Genomic DNA, 24,129 nt, shown 5'->3' with positions numbered 1-24,129 from the left:
AAAAAAAAAATTCTGAGACCCAACTTTCTGTATCATGACCTTCCAAGAACTTCATATCCCATCATGCACTGCATTACTGCATCACAGAATAGGGTCTGTTTTTATCACTCTGTACTGCACCTCCCTAATTTCCATATCACCTCTTTTTGATTTACACCCACTTTCTTAGTTCTTCCTTTAAGGTGACCATACACCATGCAATCTGATTGTACAATCGTCTATCGATCTATCATCAACTATGCAGTGCAAAGGCCTGGCTGATTCAACACAATTTGAATAGATTGTTCAGGTGGATCTTCCTATTCCATAGCTTTAATAAATCTAAAGGAAATTGTACAGAGATTGTACAATCATATTGCATAGTGTATGGCCAGCTTTATACAAGTACATGGGAGAGAGACATTCAGCTGTCAGTGCTCTTGTAATCCAGCTCCAGCTTAGGGAGGGAGAGGGCATAAACTCACCCTTTTTGGGCCCCATTCACATAATGTAGGTGGATTGCATGTTTTTGATATGTTTTTCCCGCAACAGGCATAGGGCACCCCATTGATGTCGATGCACTGCTCTATGCACGAAAAACCCAGCAAAGTAGCTCATGGGGCATTTGGGCTCATTGAGATTTACACATTTTTTATTGCACATTTTTGCACTCGACTCATTATCAATAATGGCATCAGAAGCGCAACTAGTTCACTTTATGGGTATAAAGGTGACCATACACTATACAATTTCATTGTACAATTTCTGTACTATCTCCTTTAGATTTACCAAAACTATAAAATAGGAGGACACACCTATCTATCCAATCTCTCTGTATCCAAACAGGCAGGCCCTTGCACTATATAGTTGATGGTAGGTCTAAAAGACTTCCAGGGACACACTTCTCCTGTTTTAACCACTTGCTTACTGGGCACTTAAACACCCTTCCTGCTTGACCAATTTTCAGCTTTCGGTGCTCTCACATTTTGAATGACAATTACTCAGTCATGCAACACTGTACCCAACTGAATTTTTTTTCCTTTTTTTCCCACAAATAGAGCTTTCTTTTGGTGGTATTTGATCACCTCTGGGGTTTTTATTTTTTGCGCTATAAATGAAAAAAGACCGAAAATTTTGAAAAAAAACGCAGATTTCTTTGTTTCTCTGACAGAATTATGCAAATTATTAATTTTTCTTCATAAATTTTGGCCACAATTTATACTGCTACATATCTTTGGTAAAAATAACCCAAATTAGTGGATATTATTTGGTCTTTGTGAAAGTTAGAGAGTCTACAAGCTGTGGTGCGAATCATACAAAATTGATCACATGTGATGTACTGGTGGCCTATCTCGCTTCTTGTGACCCGAACAAGTCAGGAAAGTACAAATACCCCCCAAATGACCCCTTTTTGGAAAGTAGACATTCCAAGGTATTTAGTAAGAGGCATGGTGAGCTTTTTGATGTTGTCATTTTTTTTCCCACAATTCGTTGCAAAATTAAGATTTTTCATTTTTTTTATTTTTTTCCACAAAATTGTCATTGTAATAGGTTATTTCTCTCACATGGCATGTGTATACCACAAATGACACCCCCCAAAAAATTCTGCTACTCCTCCTGAGTATTACAATACCACATGTGTGGGACTTTTTCACAGCCTGGCCACATAGAGAGGCCCAACATGCAGGGAGCACGTCACATGTTCTAGGAGCATAAATTACACATCTAACTTGTTGACTACTTATTACACTTTTGAAGGCCCTGGAGCACCAGGACAATGACACGTGACACTGATGACAGATGGCACTGATACGTGGCAATGATGACACGTATACGTGGCACTGATGACAGATGGCACTAATATGTGGCACTGATGACAGATGGCACTTATACGTGACACTGATGACACATGGCACTTATACGTGGCACTGATGACATGTGGCACTAATACGTGGCACTGATGACATATGGCACTAATAAGTGGCACTAATACGTGGCACCGATGACAGATGGCACTAATACATGGCACCGATGACGCATGACAGATGGCACTGATAAGTGGCATTGATGACACGTGACACTGATAACAGATGGCACGTGACACTGACAGGTGGCACTGATGACAAATGGTACTGATATGTGGCACTGATGACAGATGGCACTAATATGTGGCACTGATGACAGATGGCACTATGTGGCACTGATGACACGTGGCACTGATGACAGATGGCCCTTATACCTGGCACTGATGACAGATGGCACTGGGGACAAATGGCACTGACAACAGGTGGCACTGGGGACAGATAGCACTAACAGGTGGCACTGGGGGCAGGTCACACTGGGGTGGATGACACTGGGGCGGATGGCACTGGGGCGGATGGCACTGGGGTGGATGGCACTGGGGCAGGATGGCACTGGGGCGGATGGCACTGGGGCAGGATGGCACTGGGGCAGGATGGCACTGGGGCGGATGGCACTTTTTTTTACTTTTTTTTTTTTTCACTTACGGCCGCTGCAGCCGTTCATCTCTCCCCTCTCACACGCTGTCTGTGTGAGGAGGGAGAGCAGCGCTGAGAGATGATCTCATATGTTTACATGGAGGGGCCCCCCTCCATGCAATTTCGCTCTCCACCTTTCTGCACACTATGGACTGGGGTGGTGAGGGGACCCATCAATAGAGAGAAAACTCCTAGGAAACCTAGAACTCCTGAGATCATTGGCAGTTCTGGGGAGGGGAGGGTGTGATCAATGGTAATACTGATTTTTTTTACCGACTACCAATATAAAGAGGAGTTTCAACACTGGCCACCAATGTAATAGGGGTTTACACTAAACATTAATGTAATAGAAGCATTCACAGTAAACACCAATGTAAGGAAGGATTTACACTGACCACTAATGTAAGGGGGACCTTCACACTGGCCACTAGTGTGAATGAAAGGATATTACACCAAGCCCCTATGTAATGAGAAGATTTACAATGACCACGAATGTAATGGGGATTTACACTGACCACTAATGTAATAGGAGCATTTACAGTAACCACCAATGTAAGGAGAGATTTACACTGATCACCAATGTAAGGGGGACCTTTACACTGGCCACTAGTGTGAATTAAAGGATGCTACCCCAAGCCCTAATGCAGACATCTCAACCTGCAAAAACTAATTTCAGGAAGGTTTCAAACTCATTTCAGGGAGGTGACGCTTCACGCCAGAGCTGACACCCCCCCCTCCCCAATATAATGTAGCCTTACCAGAGCCAATTAAATGCAGCTATACCAGTGCCCATGAAGGTGCAAACTAATTTCAGGGAGGTGGCACTCTGCGCCCAGCCCCCCCCCCCCAATTTAACACAACTAGAGGATGATCAAATGAGATGGAATCAGTATACAGAGATTTACTTCTGAGAGATATTGAAGGAACACTCTAATCACCATGACCACTTCAGTGATTTGAAGTGGTCATGGTGGTAGGAGGCAGTATGTGTGGTGTTTCTGCTTGAAACAGGTAGGGGGGGCCGAGAGAGCGAGAGAGTGGGGGGCTAAGAGAGAGGGTGATGGACAGAGAGGTAGGGGGGCTGACACGTTCCACCTACAGCCTGCCTCCAGATGCAGTGTGTCACTGAGCGGTATGTCAGGGCAGACCTGTTTCATGGGTTGCACATTGCTGCTCTTTACAAACATGGAGGAAGATGGGACAGTGAATCCTTGATAAGCCCAATTTCTCACGGTCAGGACATTGCTACATGAAAAAAGGAGAAACCATGTTTTTCATCTAACAGATTTTTGATCTACTAGCACTGTCCTGATTGTGAGTAATTGGGAAGTGCAGTTTAAACCCCATTTTCTCACAGTTCACTGCTGTGCTGCATTAAAAAAAGGAGATACTGGTATATGTAGACTTGTTTCTAGCAGTGAGTTATGGCAATGATCTACAGTGAGTTAAGGCAGTGATCTGCAGTGAGTTATGGCAATGATCTGCAGTCACATCCTGAAAATGATTTACATGAGATCCTGCTGCCACAGAACTTACCTCCTGTATCCCATCTCTAAACTGACCAGGAAAGTCAGGGCAGCTCCGCCCTAATCACTGTGGTCTAATTGCAGCCCTCCGTCATACGCTGTTCCCTCTGCTCTCCTCTCTCCCCCTCACTCCCCTCCTTCCTGCATGTCAGCTTGTGTCTGTGTCTCCGTCTCTGCCCCCCCCCCCCCCTGACGCGTATAGTAAAATGTAAAATGTTTTTTGCTTACTGCCAGCCCCTCTATGATATCCTGGCATAGCACACTGCATTATTCTTTTAGAAAAACAAGTGCTGTATATATCGTTTTAGTGCTGTCTTCAGGCCGGTCACGTGACTCTCAGCCAGTTTACAAGGCTACTATGGGAGAGGCTGAGCAGCCAAGTGATCTCCCCAGCTGCCATCAGAGGGAGATCACGGCCCCTCCTGCAGCATCAATTCATTAAAGCTGTACAGCGGCTCTGAGTCATGTGACCGGCCTGAAGACAGCTCTAAATGGGTATTTACAGCACTCGTTTTTCTATCAGATGGGTAAAGTGTGCTCTGCTAGCCTCTAATAGAGAGTTATATGGGTTAACAAACCCTTTAAGGGATGGGAGGCAGGAGGATTTTTAACTATTTTCATATTTTATTAAATTTGAATGCTGCTCATGTCCTACATCCTCCTTACAACCTGTCCCTGTCCACATGCACTATAATGATAATAGGTTACTTGTATTTTTTCAATGGGGCATACATAAGGAAATACATAAACTACTCAAATAAGCCAAATAAATGCAAGATGTTTTTTTTACAGCTATTTAATTTTTTTGTCAAGGAAAGAAGCCAGTCTGAGGGCTTTCACTCCTTGCAGGATGGGCCTGTGAATACCAGGCGACTCCTTAGACTTTGCACAAATGTAGAGACTCAAGGCAGAGAGAACAGGGCCAAATGTTGAGACAGAAGAGAGTTATTTTTCATTTTAAGGAGGTCAATTGATTTGTTGGTAAAAGGAGAAGAAGAAGAGCCAGGGGGTAGAAATGTTGGCAGCAGAAACAGTGAGAATAGAAGGGGAACATTTTTGGCCTTTTTTTAAAGCATTATTACACCCCCAACCAAAAATATAATATATTGCATATTATACAGTATATAATCTATATAATGTAATATATTGCAGCCTACTAATCATTAGATTAGATGTGGTGGCTGCATTCATTTTCCTTTTTTTCCCCTGGTGATCTGGTCACTAATATAAATGAAGGAGCACACCTTACAGCAACTATTTTTTTTTTTCTTTTTGGGATAAAGGTTTTATATAGGTACTGTAAATAAAAGCTGATCATTGTAAGCAATCCTGTCAATGTTAAATGGTTGGTCTCAGCCCTATAATTGCTAAATCTGCAGAAAAGCTTGTTCTCTTGAAAAATAGGGGTAGCACAGTGGCCAGCATTCTCAAAAAATGTATAGGGATACTTTTTTGCCTGGAGGCAGAGTCTTATTATAATTGGGGGGTGTGGCATTCATTTGTAGGTGCGGTATAGTGGGGGGACTTGGATATAAAGAAAATATTGGGAGTGGCCTAAATGGGATGTGGTTAGAGTCTGAAATGAAATAGGGATGGGGGGATAAGGAAGAGAGGGATGGAGGGATGAAGGGAGAAAGAAAGGGAGAAAGAAAGAAAGAAAGAGAAAAAGAGATAGGGAAGGAAGAAGGAGAGAGAAGGAAGGAAAGAAAAAAGGTAGATAAAGCAGATAAAGATACTCTAAACATCTGGTGTTAGCTATTCAATCATCATGGCACCATGGTTGTTATGGTGTCAGGATGATTGAAGTGCATTTGTTCTTATATTACATTGTAATATAAAATTAAATAGTTCAACTCCCCATAATGCAGAATCAGTGGGAACCCTGAGTGTGTCACTTGCCACTGTCTCATACCACAAGATGCAGCTTGGCTCACTTGTCACTACAGATACAGCTTGTCACCACAGATACAGATTGTAACTTGTCACTACAGATAGAACTTGTTACCACAGATACAGCCCATCACTACAGATACAGCTTGTTACCACAGATACAGCCCGTCATTACTGATACAGCTTGTTACCACAGATACAGCCTGTCACTACAGATGCAGCTTGTCAATTGTCACCACAGATACAGCTTGTCACCACAGATACAGCTTGTCACTTGTCACCACAGATACAGCTTGTCACTACAGATACAACTTGTGACCCCAGATACAGCTTGTCACCAAAGATACAGATTGCCACTTGTCACTACAGATACAGCTTGTCACTACAGATACAGCTTGTCACTTGCCACCACAGATACAGCTTGTCACTACAGATACTTGTCACCACAGATACAGCGTGTCACTTGTCACAGCAGATGCAGCTTATCACTTGTCACCACGGATGCAGCTTGTCACCACAGATGCAGCTTGGCACCACAGATTCAGCACACTTCTCACCACAGATACAGTTTGTCACCAAGATACAGCGCACTTTGTCACCACAGATGCAGCTAGTCCATGCTGCGTTGTATTATGGATGAGTCGAACACCCTCTGGTTCGGTTTGCACCAGAACATCCGAACAGGCAAAAAATTCAGACAAACGAACACCGTTAAAGTCTATGGGACACGAACATGAAAAATCAAAAGTGCTTAAATGTGCTTAAAGTGAAACAATAAAAATGAAATATTCCTATAAATATTGTGCCTGTAAAGTGGTACAGTTTTCTCGTGTTTAGAACAATACCACAGCAAAATTAAATTTCTAATTTAAAAAAGTAATTTAAAACTGATAGCAGCTGTAATGAACTGTCGGGTCTCTACAATATAGATAAAACTCATTTAAAAAAACGGCATGGGTCCCCCCCCAGTCTATTACCAGGCCCTTTGGATCTGGTATGAATAATAAGGGGAATCTCGAACCAAAATTTAAAAAAAAAATGTGTGGGGGTCCCACCAAAATCAATACCAGGCTCTTCAAAATAAAAAGGGAATAGGGGTCCCCCTCAAAATCCATATCAGACCCTTATGCGAGCAAGCAACCTGGCAGGCCATAGGAAAAGAGGGGGGGAAGAGAGTGTGCCCTCCCCTTGAACTGTACCAGGACACTTGCCCTCAACATGGGGAGGGTGCTTTGTAGTAGCCCCCAAAAACACCTTGTCCCCATGTTGATGTTATATAGCTGAGGGGCCTCTCGGTGATGAAAAAACAGGTGACCCCGCCTTCCTCTGACGTCACGTGGCGTCAAGGAATAATCCATTGCATTATAGGGGGTAGAGGAGACTGAGTAAATTAAACTCCTTTTTGTAGCCCCCTAGACCTAAACAAGTAATTTTTACTTTGCAATGCAGGTGCAGTCCTACTGCAAGGGAGGACTTTTAATTTCCCTGGAGATGGGTTTTAAAGCTGAGGTCTGGTTACATTTTTTTTTTTTGGCAGTATTGAAGGTTCTCTGAATGGGGGAGAGGCGGATGAATAAAAGGATCCTCTACTCCAGTAAGAGAATGTGTTACATTCTGTGACACAGGTTTCATTTTCTTTTTGTTATGTATTTTGCTTATCTTGTTTACTTGTGTATGTGTATAAAACCTTTTCAAATAAAAGTAAAATCTGATTGAGGCTATATTCACACCTGAGCATAGCAAATTTACTGATGTTTCTATTTGAGAGTTTTTGAGCGTTTTTAGAAGTGTATTACAAGTGTTTTACAGCTTCGGGCGTTTTTGTTTCTCCAATAGAAAGTGCTAGGGGGAGGAGAGGGAGAGGAAATTAGGGGTGGAGAGCTGCTGTTTGGACATAAAAATGTGCGACAAAACACTCGTAAAATGCTCAAATCAGGTGTTTTTATTGAAGTCTATGGGGCCAAAAACTTTTTTAATATGCCAAAAAGAAGCTCATGTACTTTTTCTGAGTGACAGGCATTTTGCTTCAGGCGATAGAACACCCATCTGGGAACAGGGGCTATTGAAATGAATGGAATTTGGCTTGTTGAGCATTTTAGAGCTACAAGCTTTAAGCAGAATATCGCTCAGGTGTGAACAGGAGCCCAAGGGCTAGTTCATGCCATAAAAACATCCTGCAGATTGGTTCCGGATGTGTTTCTGCATGTGCATTTTTGATGCATGTTTGATGCGTTTTCTGGATGCGTTCCAGATGCTTTTCTATTCTTTTTTTTGTTCTTTCACTGTACTGGGGTCTGGTGTGTTTTTGCTGCATGTAGGTTTGTTACCATGCATTTTTGATGCATTTTACCTTGTTCCAGTACAGTTTTTGTACAGGAAAAATTCAGCATGTTATACTTTTTTCTGGAGCTGGAAAGCACTGCAAGCATTGGTGGGAACTATGCCATTGAAAATCATGTAACCTACTTTCTATGTATCTTGGATGGAGGAAAAAAGAAAAAGAAAAAAAGGACTGGAATGCATGTGGTGTGATATAGCACTAACAAAAAATAAAATCTGTGACAACAACGCAAGGAGTGTTGTGAATGGAGAAAAGGACAGAAAGAGATGGGCAGCTGTTGGGACCTTCTTCAGTGCATGTCAATGTAAGAGCCAAAACTATTAACCCTTGCAACACCAACATTTCAGCACTGTGAAAAGGACACGGCATCATTGGAGAGAAGATTTCTACATTAGCCTGCAGCTTGTGGAACCTACTTTTTTTTTACAAGGAAATTATGTTAGTGCAGCTGTAGCAAAAAAGAAAAAAACTAAACTTCAGCTTTAGTTGTGATTGTCAGCTCTGTGTCTCATCAAGTAAAGAAATAGTCTTTTGTCATTGATGTGACAACACCACAGAGCTTTCAATAACACTGCAAACCCAGTATTTCTCAGAGCCCTGCTAAAACACAGCATGTCGCGTATTTTTCAGAGAATAATCCATCAGTACTGTGGTCTGACTGCATGCCAGCAGATTACATTGTAAACAGAACCATATTTGTTATAATGAAATCGTTTCGCTTACATTAAATGTCGCAAAGGCATTCACGTCGCCATAAGTCCCACAAACTAAATGATCATATTTGACTTGTTTTTAAAATGACGGTGACATTCCTTCTAAATATAATCCTATCCTATTCATCCATTTGGATTTTTTTTTTTTTTTTGTGGGTTTGTGGCTGTCAAGCACAGAGCACACAGAAAGCTGATCTGATTTAACATTTATCATTAGTTCATGTAAACCAGAGCTGCATTTCTTAGAGGAATTCAGCAATCAGAGCAATGTTATGTGTATACCTGTACCCAATTAGCAATCTGTGGGGGGCTGGGACCCCCTCTCCTTATATTGGATAACCATATGGTGAGGTATATAAACCACAGCTCTATTAGACATAATTCTGCATTAGAAACATATATTATCAAGCCCTGGCCATCCCACATGGAACTTGTATCTGAGAGACGTCTGATATTCGGAAGAAAAGATTTCCTGTGGAACAGCTGTGCAGACTGTAATTGTTTATAACGCAGGAAAGAGAGAACAATACGATGTGTCTGGGTGTTATGTGTCTCTTATAATGCCTTGCAGATAGTTACATACCAGAGGAGAGCTCATATGAGAAGTGCCAGCTTCTCCTGCCTGGGAGGATGCAATAGCTTGTCTTCATCATCATCACCAGGCAACTTTTCAGAAGGGCATCTCTCTTCTCCTCTCCAACTTCTAGAAGTAGCTAGTGGATCAGTTACATGCTTTGTCACTCCTGGAGGTGGGCGGGTGAAATAAACCCCTTTGTGGAATCCTATAAAAAGAAAGGAGCTGAGGTCATTAAAGACCAAAGAGAAAAAGGGGGAAGTAGGAAGACTCAGAAACACACAGGGTGTTTGCATAAGTTTTTGTACACTGTGAGCTCCCAGCTGCTTGTAGAATACAGCAGGTCCTGTACATCCCTGGCAGCACTGCACTGAGCAAGACAGACTGTCATTACATGGGACAGCAGAGCTAGGTCTAGTAGCAGCATCTTCATTCATCTGCTCACCTGGCTCAAGCTCCAATTGCTGGACTGTCTGACTAAAACATCTGGATCTTCTGTTTCTGGACTCAAACAAGACATCTCATACACCTTGCTCTGCTAAGTGCTTTGGCAACTATATAGAGAATACCCATATATTTTGACAGCTGACTGTGGAGGATCTACTTCTATTTTACTGATGCTTCCAAACATCCGGATCTGTTGTTTCTACAGCAAGTTCTTAATGTTTTGGGTGTGATTGTAAACTAAGCAGTTGCCATAGTGACTTCTGCTTTGGACATTGGGAGGACGGTTGTGTGTGTCTTTTTTTTTTTTTTTTAGACTTAGACTGGTGAAGGATGAACATGGTATTTCTTGGGTGGAATGGAGAGTGCTGCTGTCTGTTACCTCTTCTACTGGCTGTACTGTTGGTGGAGGGGACCCAGATAGAATATTCCAGATCCAAAGCAAACTCAATTAAGTCCATTCTGGTGGTGCAGACTCCAACCCTGGCAACCAACAGGTCTTCCAGCTTCCAGCATGGAGGGTCACACAAGAAAGGGAAAAGCCTTAGCCAGGTAAGAGGTGGCTGTCATTACTTATATTTATTGAAGTGGTGGTGCTTGTATAAGAAAAACAGGCCATTGGGTAGGAAAAAGCAAGTGGGCTTGTTGCCCAAAAACATCCAGTCATGTTCCAGAACTCTATAGTAGATGTTGGTATATCAAAAATAAGAACCTAATGAAATAATATTGGCAATAGCCTATATAATGTTAACTGGACAGTTACTAAAATTATCCTATTTTTATTTAAAACTCCTTTATTGCACAAGTTTCATACTTAAATACACAGTACATATCATTTACATTTTACTGTATATTTGAGGAGGATTATATTATTTTTAAATACCATACTACAAGTATTTAGTTTCTCTGTGCAAATAAAGGTGATAACTTTAGATGCTCACTATGGTCAGGTACATTAGGCTGGGCTACTAGTTCCATTGTTTAACAGATTAAATAGCAATGGGGTTTATTTACTAAAGCTTGAGAGTGCAATATCAGTCTCACTTCTACATAGAAACCAATCAGCTTCCAGGTTTTATTGCCAAAGCTTAATTAAACAAGCTGAGGTTAGAAGCTGATTGGTTACTATACAGAAGTAAGCCTAATTTTGCACTCTCCAGCTTTGGTAAATAAACCCCGCTGATATCAAATCTATCAGCAGTGTAGAGCATGTCGCTTCTCTAAAGATCTGCATGTCTATCTGTTATGCATGATTTGTAGTCTGATCTACTGCTCAATTGTTGCTTAAATTATGTGTGTTAAGAATGTAATAATTGGAGGATTTTAGGATGAATATGGTCCAGAAATTATCATCATGGTCTTCTGTGTGACTGCATTTGCTCTTTTTTTTTTCACACATGCAAACAAAACGGATATTGGCCAACAGGTTACAAATTACACTGAGAAAGTTCTTGACATCTTGTTGTCATTAACTTTGTAGAACTACAAGACATAGCATGCCATGCCAACAAATGACCAAGCTGGTGTTATCTGTTCTTTTTGACTGGGCAAAGACTCATTGGACCAACAAAGTTCGAAAGTTAGTGATTGCCTATCTCCTCTGGTTGGCCATATAATATACAATTTTCTTATTCAATTTCCTTCAGAGTGACCTTCAACTGTATAGTGCAAGTACCTTCCTGATTGCATACAAATTGAACGTGTTTACGTTTGACTTCATACTATATGGTTCTGGTAAATCTAAAGGAAAATTGTATAATTTATGGCCAGCCTATGGCATTTATTTACATTTATTTCATTTTTAATGAACCACTCCTTTTGGGCATTTAAAACCATTTAAGTATTTTTTTTTGGCAGTGCAAATCTTCCCAAAGCTGCATTTAATTTTTGAGGTTTATTGGAGCATCCCAAAGCAGATTAAGTACAAGTAATGGCTACATCAATTACATCTGAAAGGATGGATTATATTACACTGTGCCCTGTGTTACATCAGTGCACGCTGGGGTTATCTACGCACTGCCTGTTGAGCTAGACAGTTTAATCCTGGGTTCACAAACAGTTGCCACTCACACTGATTCACTTGTGGTTTCCATGGGAATACTGTGATCTTCACTTATTTGTCATATAAAAGAATCTTCTTTTCTGTACAACCTTGTTAAGGTACAGGTAAATGTGTTATAGTAGGTGTTACATGTAGTTAGATTATAGACGTCTACAACTGACAGCAAACATGATAGGGTCGATTTTACTTAATGGACAATGTATGATTTCTCTTACAAGTTTTTTTTTCCAAAATGTTTCCAAAGAATCTAAGAATTTTACCAACACAGAGCTTTAGTTTCGAAATAAAAGCTGGCATAGTATAGCAGCGACTTCTTACTTTCATTATAATCTTACAAAAAAAAAAACATATAACCAAACTTTTAAAGAGAAAAACACCCTGATATCTTTTCACTTGTGATATGTATTTATTAGTGCAAAAAATGGTGCAAAAAATGGTCATTATTTATATTAGTGGCATATACAGAATGCCAATCTATCCACTAAAAGAGTAATAACAAGTAATATTACATCTGTAGGATGCATTATGAAGTCTTTAGCCAAATGAACTATACATGTGATTATAATTAATAGTTTGTAAGAAATTGAACTCCTTATTGATAGTGATAAAAATTGCAGTACATTGATTTCAACTGAAGTAGTTGTCAGCCAGGGGTTAAATGTCTCTCTAACAAGCGATTTAAATCTCACATGTAGCCCCACACTTCTGCTTGGTTCATTGCAGGGATATAATACCGCACATTAAAGCAAGTCTTTTAAAAAGTCCCATCTGGTGAACAGGTACCCAATGGTCTGATACAGACCAGACTGCTTCTTAACCCATTCTGTGGGATTGGCTTTAATGCATTGTATATGGGTGTCTTTTACTATTCCTACCTAGGCAATTAAAAAGTGAAATACTGTACATAATTTATGTTGCTTTTTGTTAGAAATTCTGCCACTTTATGTTGTTTTTTTCGCATTTGTTGTTTACTATGAAGGGAATGCATTACAGCTGTGCTGTGGCTTAGGTCTTAATGACCCCAAGTTGTGTGGTTTTCAATGCTGCAAGTCTTGTTTTATGTCCTTATTCCCAATGTGTAGCCTCCTGTTCCTCAACAAGATGTGCAGACAGGGAATTCATCGGTTCAGCTCTGGACATCCTAGACAGATATTCCCAGCACCCCATCTTATCACACCAGCCATCTGGCTTCTATTAACATGGTTCTAGCAGATTTTTCCCCTTCAGAATGAGCTAACATAAAACTGCACATCATAAGATAAGTGACATATAATATGTCAAAAGAGAAAAGAACATTGCAAATTCTCCTGAAATAACACATTGGACAGGTTACCTGATATGGCAGCTCATGATAAACATTTGTTATTTATCCAAATAAATCAGCACTAATTACATGCATGTGTCCCATGGGTAGGAAGAGGAAAAAAGATACAGATCACAGGATGGTGAATAGCCTGTCCTCTTTTCCTATACGCACATAACTAACACATATGGATATGCGTAATTTGTTCTGTGCATCATTAAATACTAATTTGTAACTTTTACTGCTTTACCCAGCCGATGTAGTTCACAAAATGCTTTGTCTTCATCTCCCAAGCAAGATATCTACCAATTCCTGATTGCCTTAGAAAGCAGATCAGTCATTTTAAATATTCCTATCTTTCTGCTGACTTAAAGGCTTATATTTCAATTTCCCCAGTTAAAAGGATCCAGAAACTGTAGTATACAGTTTGTCAACCGGTGGTAACTGTTTCATTAGGGGAACTTTTGACATACCCCAGGAACACTTCCTCTTTCTGATCTTTTAGCTAGGAAAGCACTGTGTGCAAAACAGGCATCAAACGCTTAAAATTTATACTTAATTTTGGTCTATGCCCAGTTGGCCATATGTAGGGTAGAAACTAATGGAGCTAACTGGATATGTGGGACCAAGGAGCAATATTTTATTGGGGGTATGTCAGGGTCAGGGCCCATGTGGTGGTTAAGGGAAGCACAGTAGCCTAGTGGTTAGCATTGTAACCCTAAATCATGGAGACCCTAGGTTTCAACCCCGCACAACACTACAAAAGATTTATAGGTTCTCACTATGTTTGTGTGGTTTTTGTTCAGGTGTTCTGGCTTTTTCCCATAGTCAAAAACATAGCGTTGGGTTAATTACCATCTAATAAAAACAGTCCTACTATACGTTTACATCTGTAAAACTGTGGTAGGAACATAGGAGTTAGGAGGTCATGCTAGTAGGCATTAATAGAAACATCTTCAATATTACAGAACAAGTCAAGTTTAATGTGACTGACTAATAATAGCATTACCACGACCTGGATGAATGGAAACCTTTTACAAACATGGGAAACACTGATGGAAACAACTGTTTGTATATGATAAAATGCTGTGGAATAAGTTAGCACCATATAAACAAATAAAATACTTGGTACAAATTTGCCGTTACAAAAGAGTATGTAATATAATAAATCTGGGGCTTTCTTTAGTAAATTGAAGTATGCAAACGTTTCTTAGACAAATCCTTTTCTGTTTCCAATAAAGTAATTATGTTAAACTTTTCAGTACTTAAAAACATGCTGTAATAAATATACAGAGAAAGTAAATTAGACGTAGGTTGAGGACAGGTATTGTACATGTTGTAGAATTATTATCAACAAGCTAAAATTTAAGCAACACTTTCAAACAGCTGGAATGCTGTTTATTTTGTATTGCAGTTTTATGCCATTGTGTATTTTTCCATTGCGAATATTTATTTGGAGTTCATTCTTCACTTTAATTGTATGAAACAAATTTAAGGAAGCTGAAGCTCAACTTAATCCAAAAATATCTCACAGATGGGGATAGTTATTTAAAAGTCCTATGTTAATCAGAATTTTAAAAATAATATATTTTTTTAAGACTTGGGAATTTAAAGGATTTTGTTGTTACCATCAGAATATTAGAGAATGTTTAATAAGCACAAAAGCAATAACTTTATACAAGAAGCCAGAAATCATTATCATTATTCAAATAATTGATACAACAACAATTATGATTGGTTGCTATGTGTTATTGCACTTTGCACGCCATCATTGCTCTCAGCCTGTGGCTGTCTAGCATGTTCAGTTTAATGTCTAGTAGAAAACTATTTTGGATTGAATCCAAGTGTATGGTACTCCAACTCATTAGTGTAATACTTAAAAGGAATCTGTCTTCAGAATTGTATTTAATTATATATTTGTTTAACCAGAACTCCATTTTGCTCTCTGTGGATGTTCATTTACATAATCTAGTTATTCACTCTGAAAATTATGACATGCATTTAAAGTAAACAGTGGTATGTGAGCAGCAGTGTATTTGTACAATTTAGTTTAGTTAAAGTGATTGTAAAGTCTCGTTTTTTTCCTATAAAAATAACAAACATGCTATACTTACCTCCTCTGTTGCAGTGGATTTGCACAGAGAAGCCCGGATCCTCCTCTTCTCAGGTACCTCTTCTGTGCTCCTGGCCCCTCCCTCCTGTCCAGTGCCCTCACAGCAAGCAGCTTGCTATGGGGGCACCTGAGCCAATGACAGCTGCCTGTGTCCATTCAGACATAAAGCCCTGAACCAGCCCGCCCCCTCTCTCCCATATTTGGCTGATTTTAATTGACAGCAGCGGCAGCCAATGGAGGGAGAATCTCAGGGAGCTGAGACACTCGTGGACATCGCTGGACAGAGAGGGACCTCAGGTAAGTATTAGGGTGACCGAGGGGGGCTGCTGCACACAGAAGGCTTTTTATCTTAATGCATAGAATGCATTAAGATTAAAAAAAACTTCCGTCTTTACAACCACTTTAAGGCAAAACTTTAGTTTTTTTTGGCTAGGTTAAAGGGGGCTATGAACCTTGTTAGGTCTTCGTCAACCTTGTCACAGATGACACAATTAATTTTTCCTTGATTTCTTATTCCATAGCCGCAACAGGAAGTGAAACGAAATCCCTGATTTTCACCAGATTCACCCGAACTAGTGTCCCCCCTGGAAGATTTCAATTCAATTCCTGTTCTAGTGACCACTCAAAATTTGGGATTCTATTTCACTTTCTTTTGGAGGTAATGGACACAAACACAAATAAATAGAGTGGATCTCAATGATCAGGGACACAGACAACAATAAAAAACCTGAGAGGCATTCTAAACCCTCTCCACTCTTAATTAAAAATTAAAAAGATAAGTTGTGCCTTCAGTCATACTTTAAGAGATTGTCAGTATGGAAAAGGGTAAATTGAGTAACAGAACACAATATTTGCTTGCAGGTTTAATCACATATTGACCTCCTACATTTTTTAGGGACTTCAACAATGCAATAGTCTCTGACTAAATGCCCTGCTATTGCAAAGTCAAAAGATGGTATCACACTCTTCAGATGTATTTTTAAACTGTCCTGTAAACGAATAATTTTGCAGTCTAGCTGCAAAAAAGTGACACTTCGTTATAGTCAATTTTCAGTCAATGTATGGCCACATGCAAAGATGATAAATAAAACCGAATTTTTGCTTGCACATGATTGGATGATGGCAGTCAGCAGAAATACAACATATTCACTAATCTCCGATGCAGATTTCCTTGCAAAGTGTAACTTCCCTTCAAACTAAGCAGTTTATTTGCCTATAGAAAATAAATCAACATCAGTGGCTCACAACATGATAGTTGCTATAAAATTGCAGCCTCCAAAATGTGAATTGCTTGGTAGTCCTGCTGATCCTCTGACATTAAATGTGTATACATATCCAAAACATTTTTTTCCATTTTGGGTAGCATAGGAAAGTGCTAAAACTATTGACAGTTTATTTTTTGCTGTCTGAGTACCATTGGAGAAATTCCCAGTCCTGTCCTGAAAGCAGAACTGGATGTTAGAGAAAATTCCCTCTTAGATAGTTCTTGATGGAGTAGGTGGATTGGAATATGTCCCCATTCTTGCCTTTCACTCCTGTTCTGGGGATAGCCCTGTTCTATATTGGATGTGAAGATACAAAGGGGCAGTCTACAAGTTCAAGTGCAGGGGAGTGCCAACTGCTGGAGCAGTGGAGATCAGATAAGTAAAACTGCTTTTTTTGTTGCCCTAGATCTAGGGCCTCCAAACTTTCTAAGCAAAGAGCCAATTTACTGTCCTTCAGACTTTAGGCAGTCTGTGGCCATCGGGAGTTGAAAATGTCCTGGCATCAGTGGGAGTAAGCAAGGCCCCATCATTGGTGTCAGTGAGTGGAATTGTGCCCCATCATTGGAACCCACTTTTGGCATCATTCCTAGAAATTGTACCCTATCATTAGTGTCAGTGGGAGGAACCTCTGTTAGTGTCAGTAAATGAAATAGTGCCCTAAGGGCCTAATAAAAGCAAGCAAAGGGCCACGTCTGCCCCTCCCAGCCACAGTTTGGAGACCACTACCCTAGGCACTGCAAGGGAGGATTTTTGCCATCCCTGGAGATTGCCTTTAAGTGCAGACAGTGAAATAAGAACTTCCTTTTTGCACATTTGTTCTGGGTCAGTGACTCAGTGAGCATAGAAGTCATTATTAGAACAGCAAAGGGACAGCCAGGCAACTAAATGAGAGGTCATCAATAACAGCCTCTGCATTGCTGTCAGCATGTTTGCCTTGTGTTGGCCCATTCTCGTTGGTGATTTCTGTATTGTAATATAGTTTGGAATATGTTGTTCTTATATTCAAGGCTATTCACTTTGTAGTTTTATGTTGAGGAATTTTGCCGCATTTTTTTTTTCTATCTATAATAGTGTTTGTGCACTAGTTTGCTTAACGTATATGTTTCATGGTTCTTTGAAAACACATAAAATAAAATGGTGAATACACACCTATTTTATAAATGACATATATCAGCAATCACTTTAATATGACAAATATGATGCACCATTTTAACTGTGTTTGCAGTTATGATTTAGTCACTTCAAGGTAAAGTAGAACTACAGCTAAAACTTTTTTGTACTTTTGAAATAAAATGAATAAAGACGGCCATTCGATTTTTTTGTCTATGAAGTTTTCTCTTCATTTTCTGTGTGCTCAAGATTAAATCTTTCTAACAAAGATACATACAGGAATACAATCAGATTTGGATGAATAGGAAAGGGTTAGAACCTATATAATAGGTTACAGGTAATATATGATCCCCCCGGGGAGGTTAATTTTCTGTATGATCAGTGATCATACAGAAAATGAACCTCCCCGGAGGGATCATATGTTACCTGTAACCTACTATATAGGTTCTAACCTATCCCTATTCATCCAACTATGATTTTATTCCTGTATGTATCTTTGTTAGAAAGATTTAATCAGTGGATATTAAAGGCTAACTCCACCATGTGTACCATGTTACACCCATATTTAGCATGTAACATGGTGCTAGTGGGACCCCCTCATCCCAAATTGCTCCCCCCCAGAGGTGTTGCTCCTCAGTAGCAGCTATCACATTTGAAATTGCTGTGGTTGTGCAGGCTTCTATGCAAAAGAATAATAAATGTAAAAAAAATGTTATCCCGCAAATATATGTGCATTTATTATTTTTCTGTAAAGGAGGATGTAGCTTTTAAGTGAGGTGGTATCACCTCAATGGGAAAATAGACAGAGATTAAAAACACATTATCTAAAATACATTTTTTAAATTCCTTTTTCATGGCACTACTTTAAATATACAGTAGGCATATGAAGTCACTGTCAAGAGATGACCTTGTAAATGAAATTCATTGGTCACAATTTCTGTTTAAAATGTCCACAAACCATAACCAAGTTAGAATTTTACAAACTGCAAACATTTTGGTTAACACCCAAATCCAGGATATTAGTAACTCTAAGCCCTTGTACACATGGCCGGACATTCCGACGGAAAATGTCCGATCGGACCGCGTTGTCGGATAACCCAACCGTGTGTGGGCTCCATCAGACTGTTTACATCGGAATATCCGACTGACAAAGTTTTAAAGCTGGGCTATAAAATTTTCTGACAACATGATCGATCGGACAAAGTCCGATCGTTTGTAGAGAATTCCGATCGGACAAAGTGCCACGCATGCTCAGATCAAATTCCTAGACCAAAGCTATTGGCTACTAGCCTGAACGTAGTCCCATCGTAACTAAATTACGTCATCACGTTATGAACGATCGGATTTTCCGACAACTTTGTCTGACCGTGTGTATGCAACACCAGTTTCGGACTTGTTGTCGGAATGTCCGACCGTGTATTCAAGGGCTTACTCTCATCCAGCTCCAAATAACCTAAAAAAAAATCGACATACCCATTTTATGTACTTAAAGCCATGGTCACATGATGATACTTATGTTATGTTTACTTCCTGGGGTCCTTCTTTAGGTGTCCACATCTCTGTCTGCTTGATATGTATGCCTCCTATTGATGGAGGCAACAATGCCAGCGGCCTGGTCCTCTCTGATAGGTTCCAGAGCCAGGAGAACTTACAGGAGCAGTGAGGGGATCGGTGCCCAAGAAGATAGCAGGGAGGGGAAAATGTTTGGTCCCCAGGGCAGGAAATTAGCTAGGATCATAGAGGAAACTGTGACTTTGACCCATTACGCTGCAGGATGGCTTAGGAAGGGGTGTTTGGAATCAAAACTGTACTGCAACTGATGCATAATGCATCATTTAAATGTCATTTTTGTCTGGAGTTGGGTATTAAAATACTAAATACTAAAACTAAATATGTTGTAGCTGCAAATGAACATTCCATTGAATGTTAACTGGTTTTATTTGGTGGCTGCTCCTAGCTCCTTTTTTAAGCAGTAAGTTGATTTTAAACTGAACAGGAATTTCTTCTAACAAAATGTAAATAACCAATTGAAGACCAGGCTTTTTCTGGCACTTTTTGTTCACATGAAACAGTCAGCTTTTTTTTCCTAGAAAGTTACCTAGAACCCCTCAAACAGGCAGGGAAAACTGTTTGGTCCCCAGGGCAGGAAATTAGCTTGTATCATAGAGGAAACTATGACTTTGACCCATTACACTGCAGGATGGCTTAGGGAGGAGTGTTTAGAATCAAAACTCTAAGGTAATTGATACATAATGCATTATTTAAATTTCATTTTTGCCTGGAGCTGGGTTTTAAAGTACTGTGTCGTAGCAAAAAATGAACATTCCATTGCATGGAAATTACGTATGTTAACTGGTTTTATTTAGTGATTTAAACTGAACAGGAATTCCTTCTAAAGAGATGTGATTAAAAAAACAATTGTAAAAAAGTATGCATTTTTTTTATAGTATAACTGTGTCATTTATGTCCTTTATAAAGAGTACTGGTAAGAATGTCAAAATATACTAAGCCTCTTTATGTATATATTGTTAATCACAGTTTTTAAGTGTGAATTTTTGTTTTTGCTTCAAAATCGAAATCCTAGAGACAGTGCTGTCAAACAATTTCGGTGATGGTTTCATATTGCATTGATGAGGGGGAAACCTTCAGTATGAAAGAAAGTGTGAATGTCAGATTACAAGCCTTTTCTTCTGGCTGCTCTCATAGCAGCTGCTGACCATTCTTATGCGAGCAAGAAATAGTAAATTAATTGTTTGACTTCTTGAAATGTCATTGCAGTTAAGGCATCTTCCCACGAGAGCCTATTCTCCAGTAAATACAGCACACTGTCTTTCTCCTTGGTATAAATACATTGGTGAAAACCAAGTGGAGATGTGACATTTAAGACTATCAGGATCAGGTATTTTCCTTCAGGGCTAACAGGAATAAAGTCATTGGAAAAAAAAGAGGAAATCTAAGAGGTGTTCTGGTCTAAAACATGATTTTGCCAATGATGAAAGGGCAAAGGGATAGATTACTTTTAGGCAGACATTATTAGCACCTTCAATGCATTCTTCTCCTGAGAACTATAAACACTAGGACACATTGCAAATGTTTCAATAGGAAACCTTGACTGGTATCTGCTACTGCTACTGGGTGGTACCCTGCTGTGGTAGCTCAAAGAGTTCATTTTGGTTCTTAGAATACAATACATTGTCATTTGTTATAAAAGGAAGGAATGACCATTGTGAAGACGGATTTCCTTATGTGAAACTAATAATCTGATATACTTGTGGTATACGCAACTAAACAATATGAGCAGGCTATTGAGGTGGATCTTTTCAAGAGAACAGTGCAAAGAACAATATGTGAAAAGTACAATAACCTATAGCAGCCAATAGGATATCAGATGACTGAATTTAGGTCACTGAAAGCTACATTCTGATGGGTTAAAACTTACATTGCTCATATGTATTTTTTTTTACAAAATAAACCAGTATGAGCATGTGAATATCAAGGTCTTGACTATGTCACCATTACAAGTCCACTAGTGAAGTTTGAATACTTGGAACATCCTTCATATGAACTGCTGTTTGAAACAGACTTGAACCCTCCTATTATTTACAGCCAAGAAAGCTGCCATCTAAAGCCTAGTACACATGGGCCAAATGTTGGGCGACATTCGGCCCGTGTGTACTGCAGAACCATGTGGTCAGACAGAACCCAAAAAAGTTTTCTGATCGGCTCCCAATCAGTGATCTCAGCCAATAGCACAGCAAGGGGATCACTGTTCTAACATTACACGGTTAGTACAGCAGCTCCTCCAGAGCTGTATGTTGTTGTTTTTTTTGTTCAGCCTGCTGGGTTGAACGAAAACAAAAAATTTATAATGTGTACTAGGCGTTAGCCTCTTTTTGATATGCAATTGCTGTGGTGCTGCAGATGTGATCAGTTAGGACACCAGCTGTTTGATGGCTTGACAGTTCAGTTGAGACTACAAGCATCTGGGACAGTTACCATTCACGGCATGATTTGAATGTAAACTGTTTTGGGAAACCATTAAATTGATTGGTTCAGTTTCGTTTTAATACAGAAAAGGCCATGCTTGATGTAATAGATTATAATGTTTGTGTTGTATACTGTCTAGCGCCACTTGTATTTTTTCTTTTGTTTTTGAATTTGCCATACAGCTGAGAACAAGAACCTGGAAAAATCTGCAAACTGCTAGGTTACTCAGGTGTTACTCTACCTTAGATAGCAGTATTATTGCTTTGCTCTGTCTGAGACATCCTTATGATAATGAATTCATGTAAGTTCTTCTGAAACTTTTTTAATGTACTACTAGATTATCTTAAGGTTCTCTCTGCAATGGCATCTTGTTTTGTTCACATTAAGTAACATTTGTTACTGTTTTATGTGTACTGAACAGCAATCTGTGAGCCCTTTCACACTGCCAGCGCATGGGGGGGGGGGGCATCCGCGGTAAGGTGCCGCTAGTTTTAGCGACGCTTTACCGTCGTTTTTGTGGCACTTTTCGGACAGTTTTAACCCCCGCTAGCGGACAAAAAAGAGTTCAAAGCGCCACTGCATGCACTTCAGCGGCATTGCCCATTGATTTCAATGAGCAGGGGCGCTTTAGGAGCGGTGTATACACCGCTCTTAAAGCGCCTCAAAGAAGCTGCTTGTAGGACTTTTTTTTTACATCCTGCCAGCGCAGCACCCCAGTGTGAAAGCGCTCAGGTTATCACATTGGGATTGCAGTTGAGGCTTTTTCAGGCACTTTACAGGCGCTATTTTTATCACGAGAAAACACCTCCAGTGTGAAAGGAGGATTAATCTCCGGTGTTGACAATCTACTAGATTGAAATTTGCTGACATAAAGCCTAAAAGTTACTGGTACAGCAAGGTTTTTACTGCCATTTCCAAAAGTTACAAAATTAAAATTTTAAGTGCAAATTTAAGTATTTATGCAATTAACAATGTGATTTCAAGTATAGACAAAAAACATATCTCTTATTTTATTTTTGATACAGTAAGTATCTCAGGGACAGGATTCAGGAGGCCAAGAAATTAGAATGGGCGGCGCACACACACATGAAACTGACTCTCATAGTGACACTGACAGCAGCGTGCAGCAGCACTGATGACAATGATGACTCCTTATCAACATGACATGTCCCTTCCTGAGTCATAATGAGAGTCTCTCTCCATGAGAGATGGTCCCTTCAGTCCATTTAAATCCAAACAGTACCTACTCCCAGCTTGCCTTGCTCCCCTCCTGCAGACCCACACACCTAACTCCAGCCGCTCTGCTTGGCTCCCTTGCATCATGACATCACATGAAATCACATGACACTCTCAGGAACTGCCTCCGTCAGACTGCCCCCCCCCCCCTTGTTGGCACTGCCTGAACACACTGTAGCAGTCACTTGGATGGTCTAGGCTGGCTCATTCGCATGCACAGTTCCGTGCTGAGTGTCAAAGCCATATTTTTTACTGTCAACCTTTTTCACTGGCATTTACTGGCAGGAGAAAAGTGCCCATTTTTTTTTACTAATCAAAGTGTGCAAGTAAGAACTGTCTGAGCTGCCAAATAGCAACAATGTCAGATTAAAATAAAATATATTATGAAACTAAGAACACATTGCCACGGGAAACCCTCTATATTTGGTAAAGGTTATTGGGGCAAGTGGAATATTAGAGCCAGCCATATACAAAGTGTTTTTGTAAGGATCTGTTAAATGGACATAAAGCTCAGGTTTAAAATAAATCTAGTCAAGCATTTATTCTTAACACAAAAAAATACCTCTCATCCCTCCCAGCCTACTCCACATCCCCTAACTTTCTGTTAGAGCTTGGTTTTGTTCATTCCCCATAGTCCCACTGTATGTAGAAATGTAGCCAGTCTCTCTTGCTTTCTCCCAAGATTTATTAAAGTGGTTGTAAATAAATTTTGCCTAATTACTAGAATCCCCTTGGTTATATGAAGCTATGTTGCACAGTGTCTTTGTTTTATGAAAATTATGCAGCACAATACCTTATTTCACAGTGCCACTGTGCGGTCACGTGACTTCCTGCCACTCTCTTTCACCGATCTGAGGACGACAGTGGGAGGGGTTGAGATTCCCTTCTGACTTCAGCGGGGAGAGGAGGAAGAGAACGGTAGGCAGACACATGACTGCTCAGTAGTGCTCTGAAATAAGGTATTGAGCTGCATAATTTTTATAAAACAAAGATACTATGCAACATAGCTTCATATGACAGAGGGGATTCTAGTTATTAGGCACAGTTACTTTACACAGAATAGCAGCAGGAGGGGAGGGGTGAAAAGG

The 24,129-nt window shown here is 39.9% G+C and overlaps 1 protein-coding gene and 1 long non-coding RNA gene across 2 annotated transcripts in view; one reads left to right on the top strand and one right to left on the bottom strand.

The window, feature by feature from the left end:
* LOC143974894 (uncharacterized) overlaps positions 1–9,670 on the bottom strand; it is a 113,725-nt gene extending 104,055 nt beyond the window's left edge. Inside the window, exon 1 of the long non-coding RNA XR_013272294.1 lies at positions 9,531–9,670. This is a non-coding gene — a long non-coding RNA (uncharacterized LOC143974894). The remainder of the gene's footprint in view (positions 1–9,530) is intronic.
* Positions 9,532–24,129, top strand: part of DKK2 (dickkopf Wnt signaling pathway inhibitor 2) — a 132,357-nt gene continuing 117,759 nt past the window's right edge. Inside the window, exon 1 of the mRNA XM_077476681.1 lies at positions 9,532–10,517. Within this exon, the coding sequence (XP_077332807.1) occupies positions 10,299–10,517 (219 nt within the window). The 5' untranslated portion in view covers positions 9,532–10,298. The remainder of the gene's footprint in view (positions 10,518–24,129) is intronic.

Source organism: Lithobates pipiens, unplaced genomic scaffold, assembly GCF_037356315.1.
Source record: "Lithobates pipiens isolate NorthernLeopardFrog02 unplaced genomic scaffold, aLitPip1_a1.2 Scaffold_13, whole genome shotgun sequence".
NCBI classification, from domain to species: domain Eukaryota; kingdom Metazoa; phylum Chordata; class Amphibia; order Anura; family Ranidae; genus Lithobates; species Lithobates pipiens.
This window is presented reverse-complemented; position numbering and strand designations above follow the sequence as displayed.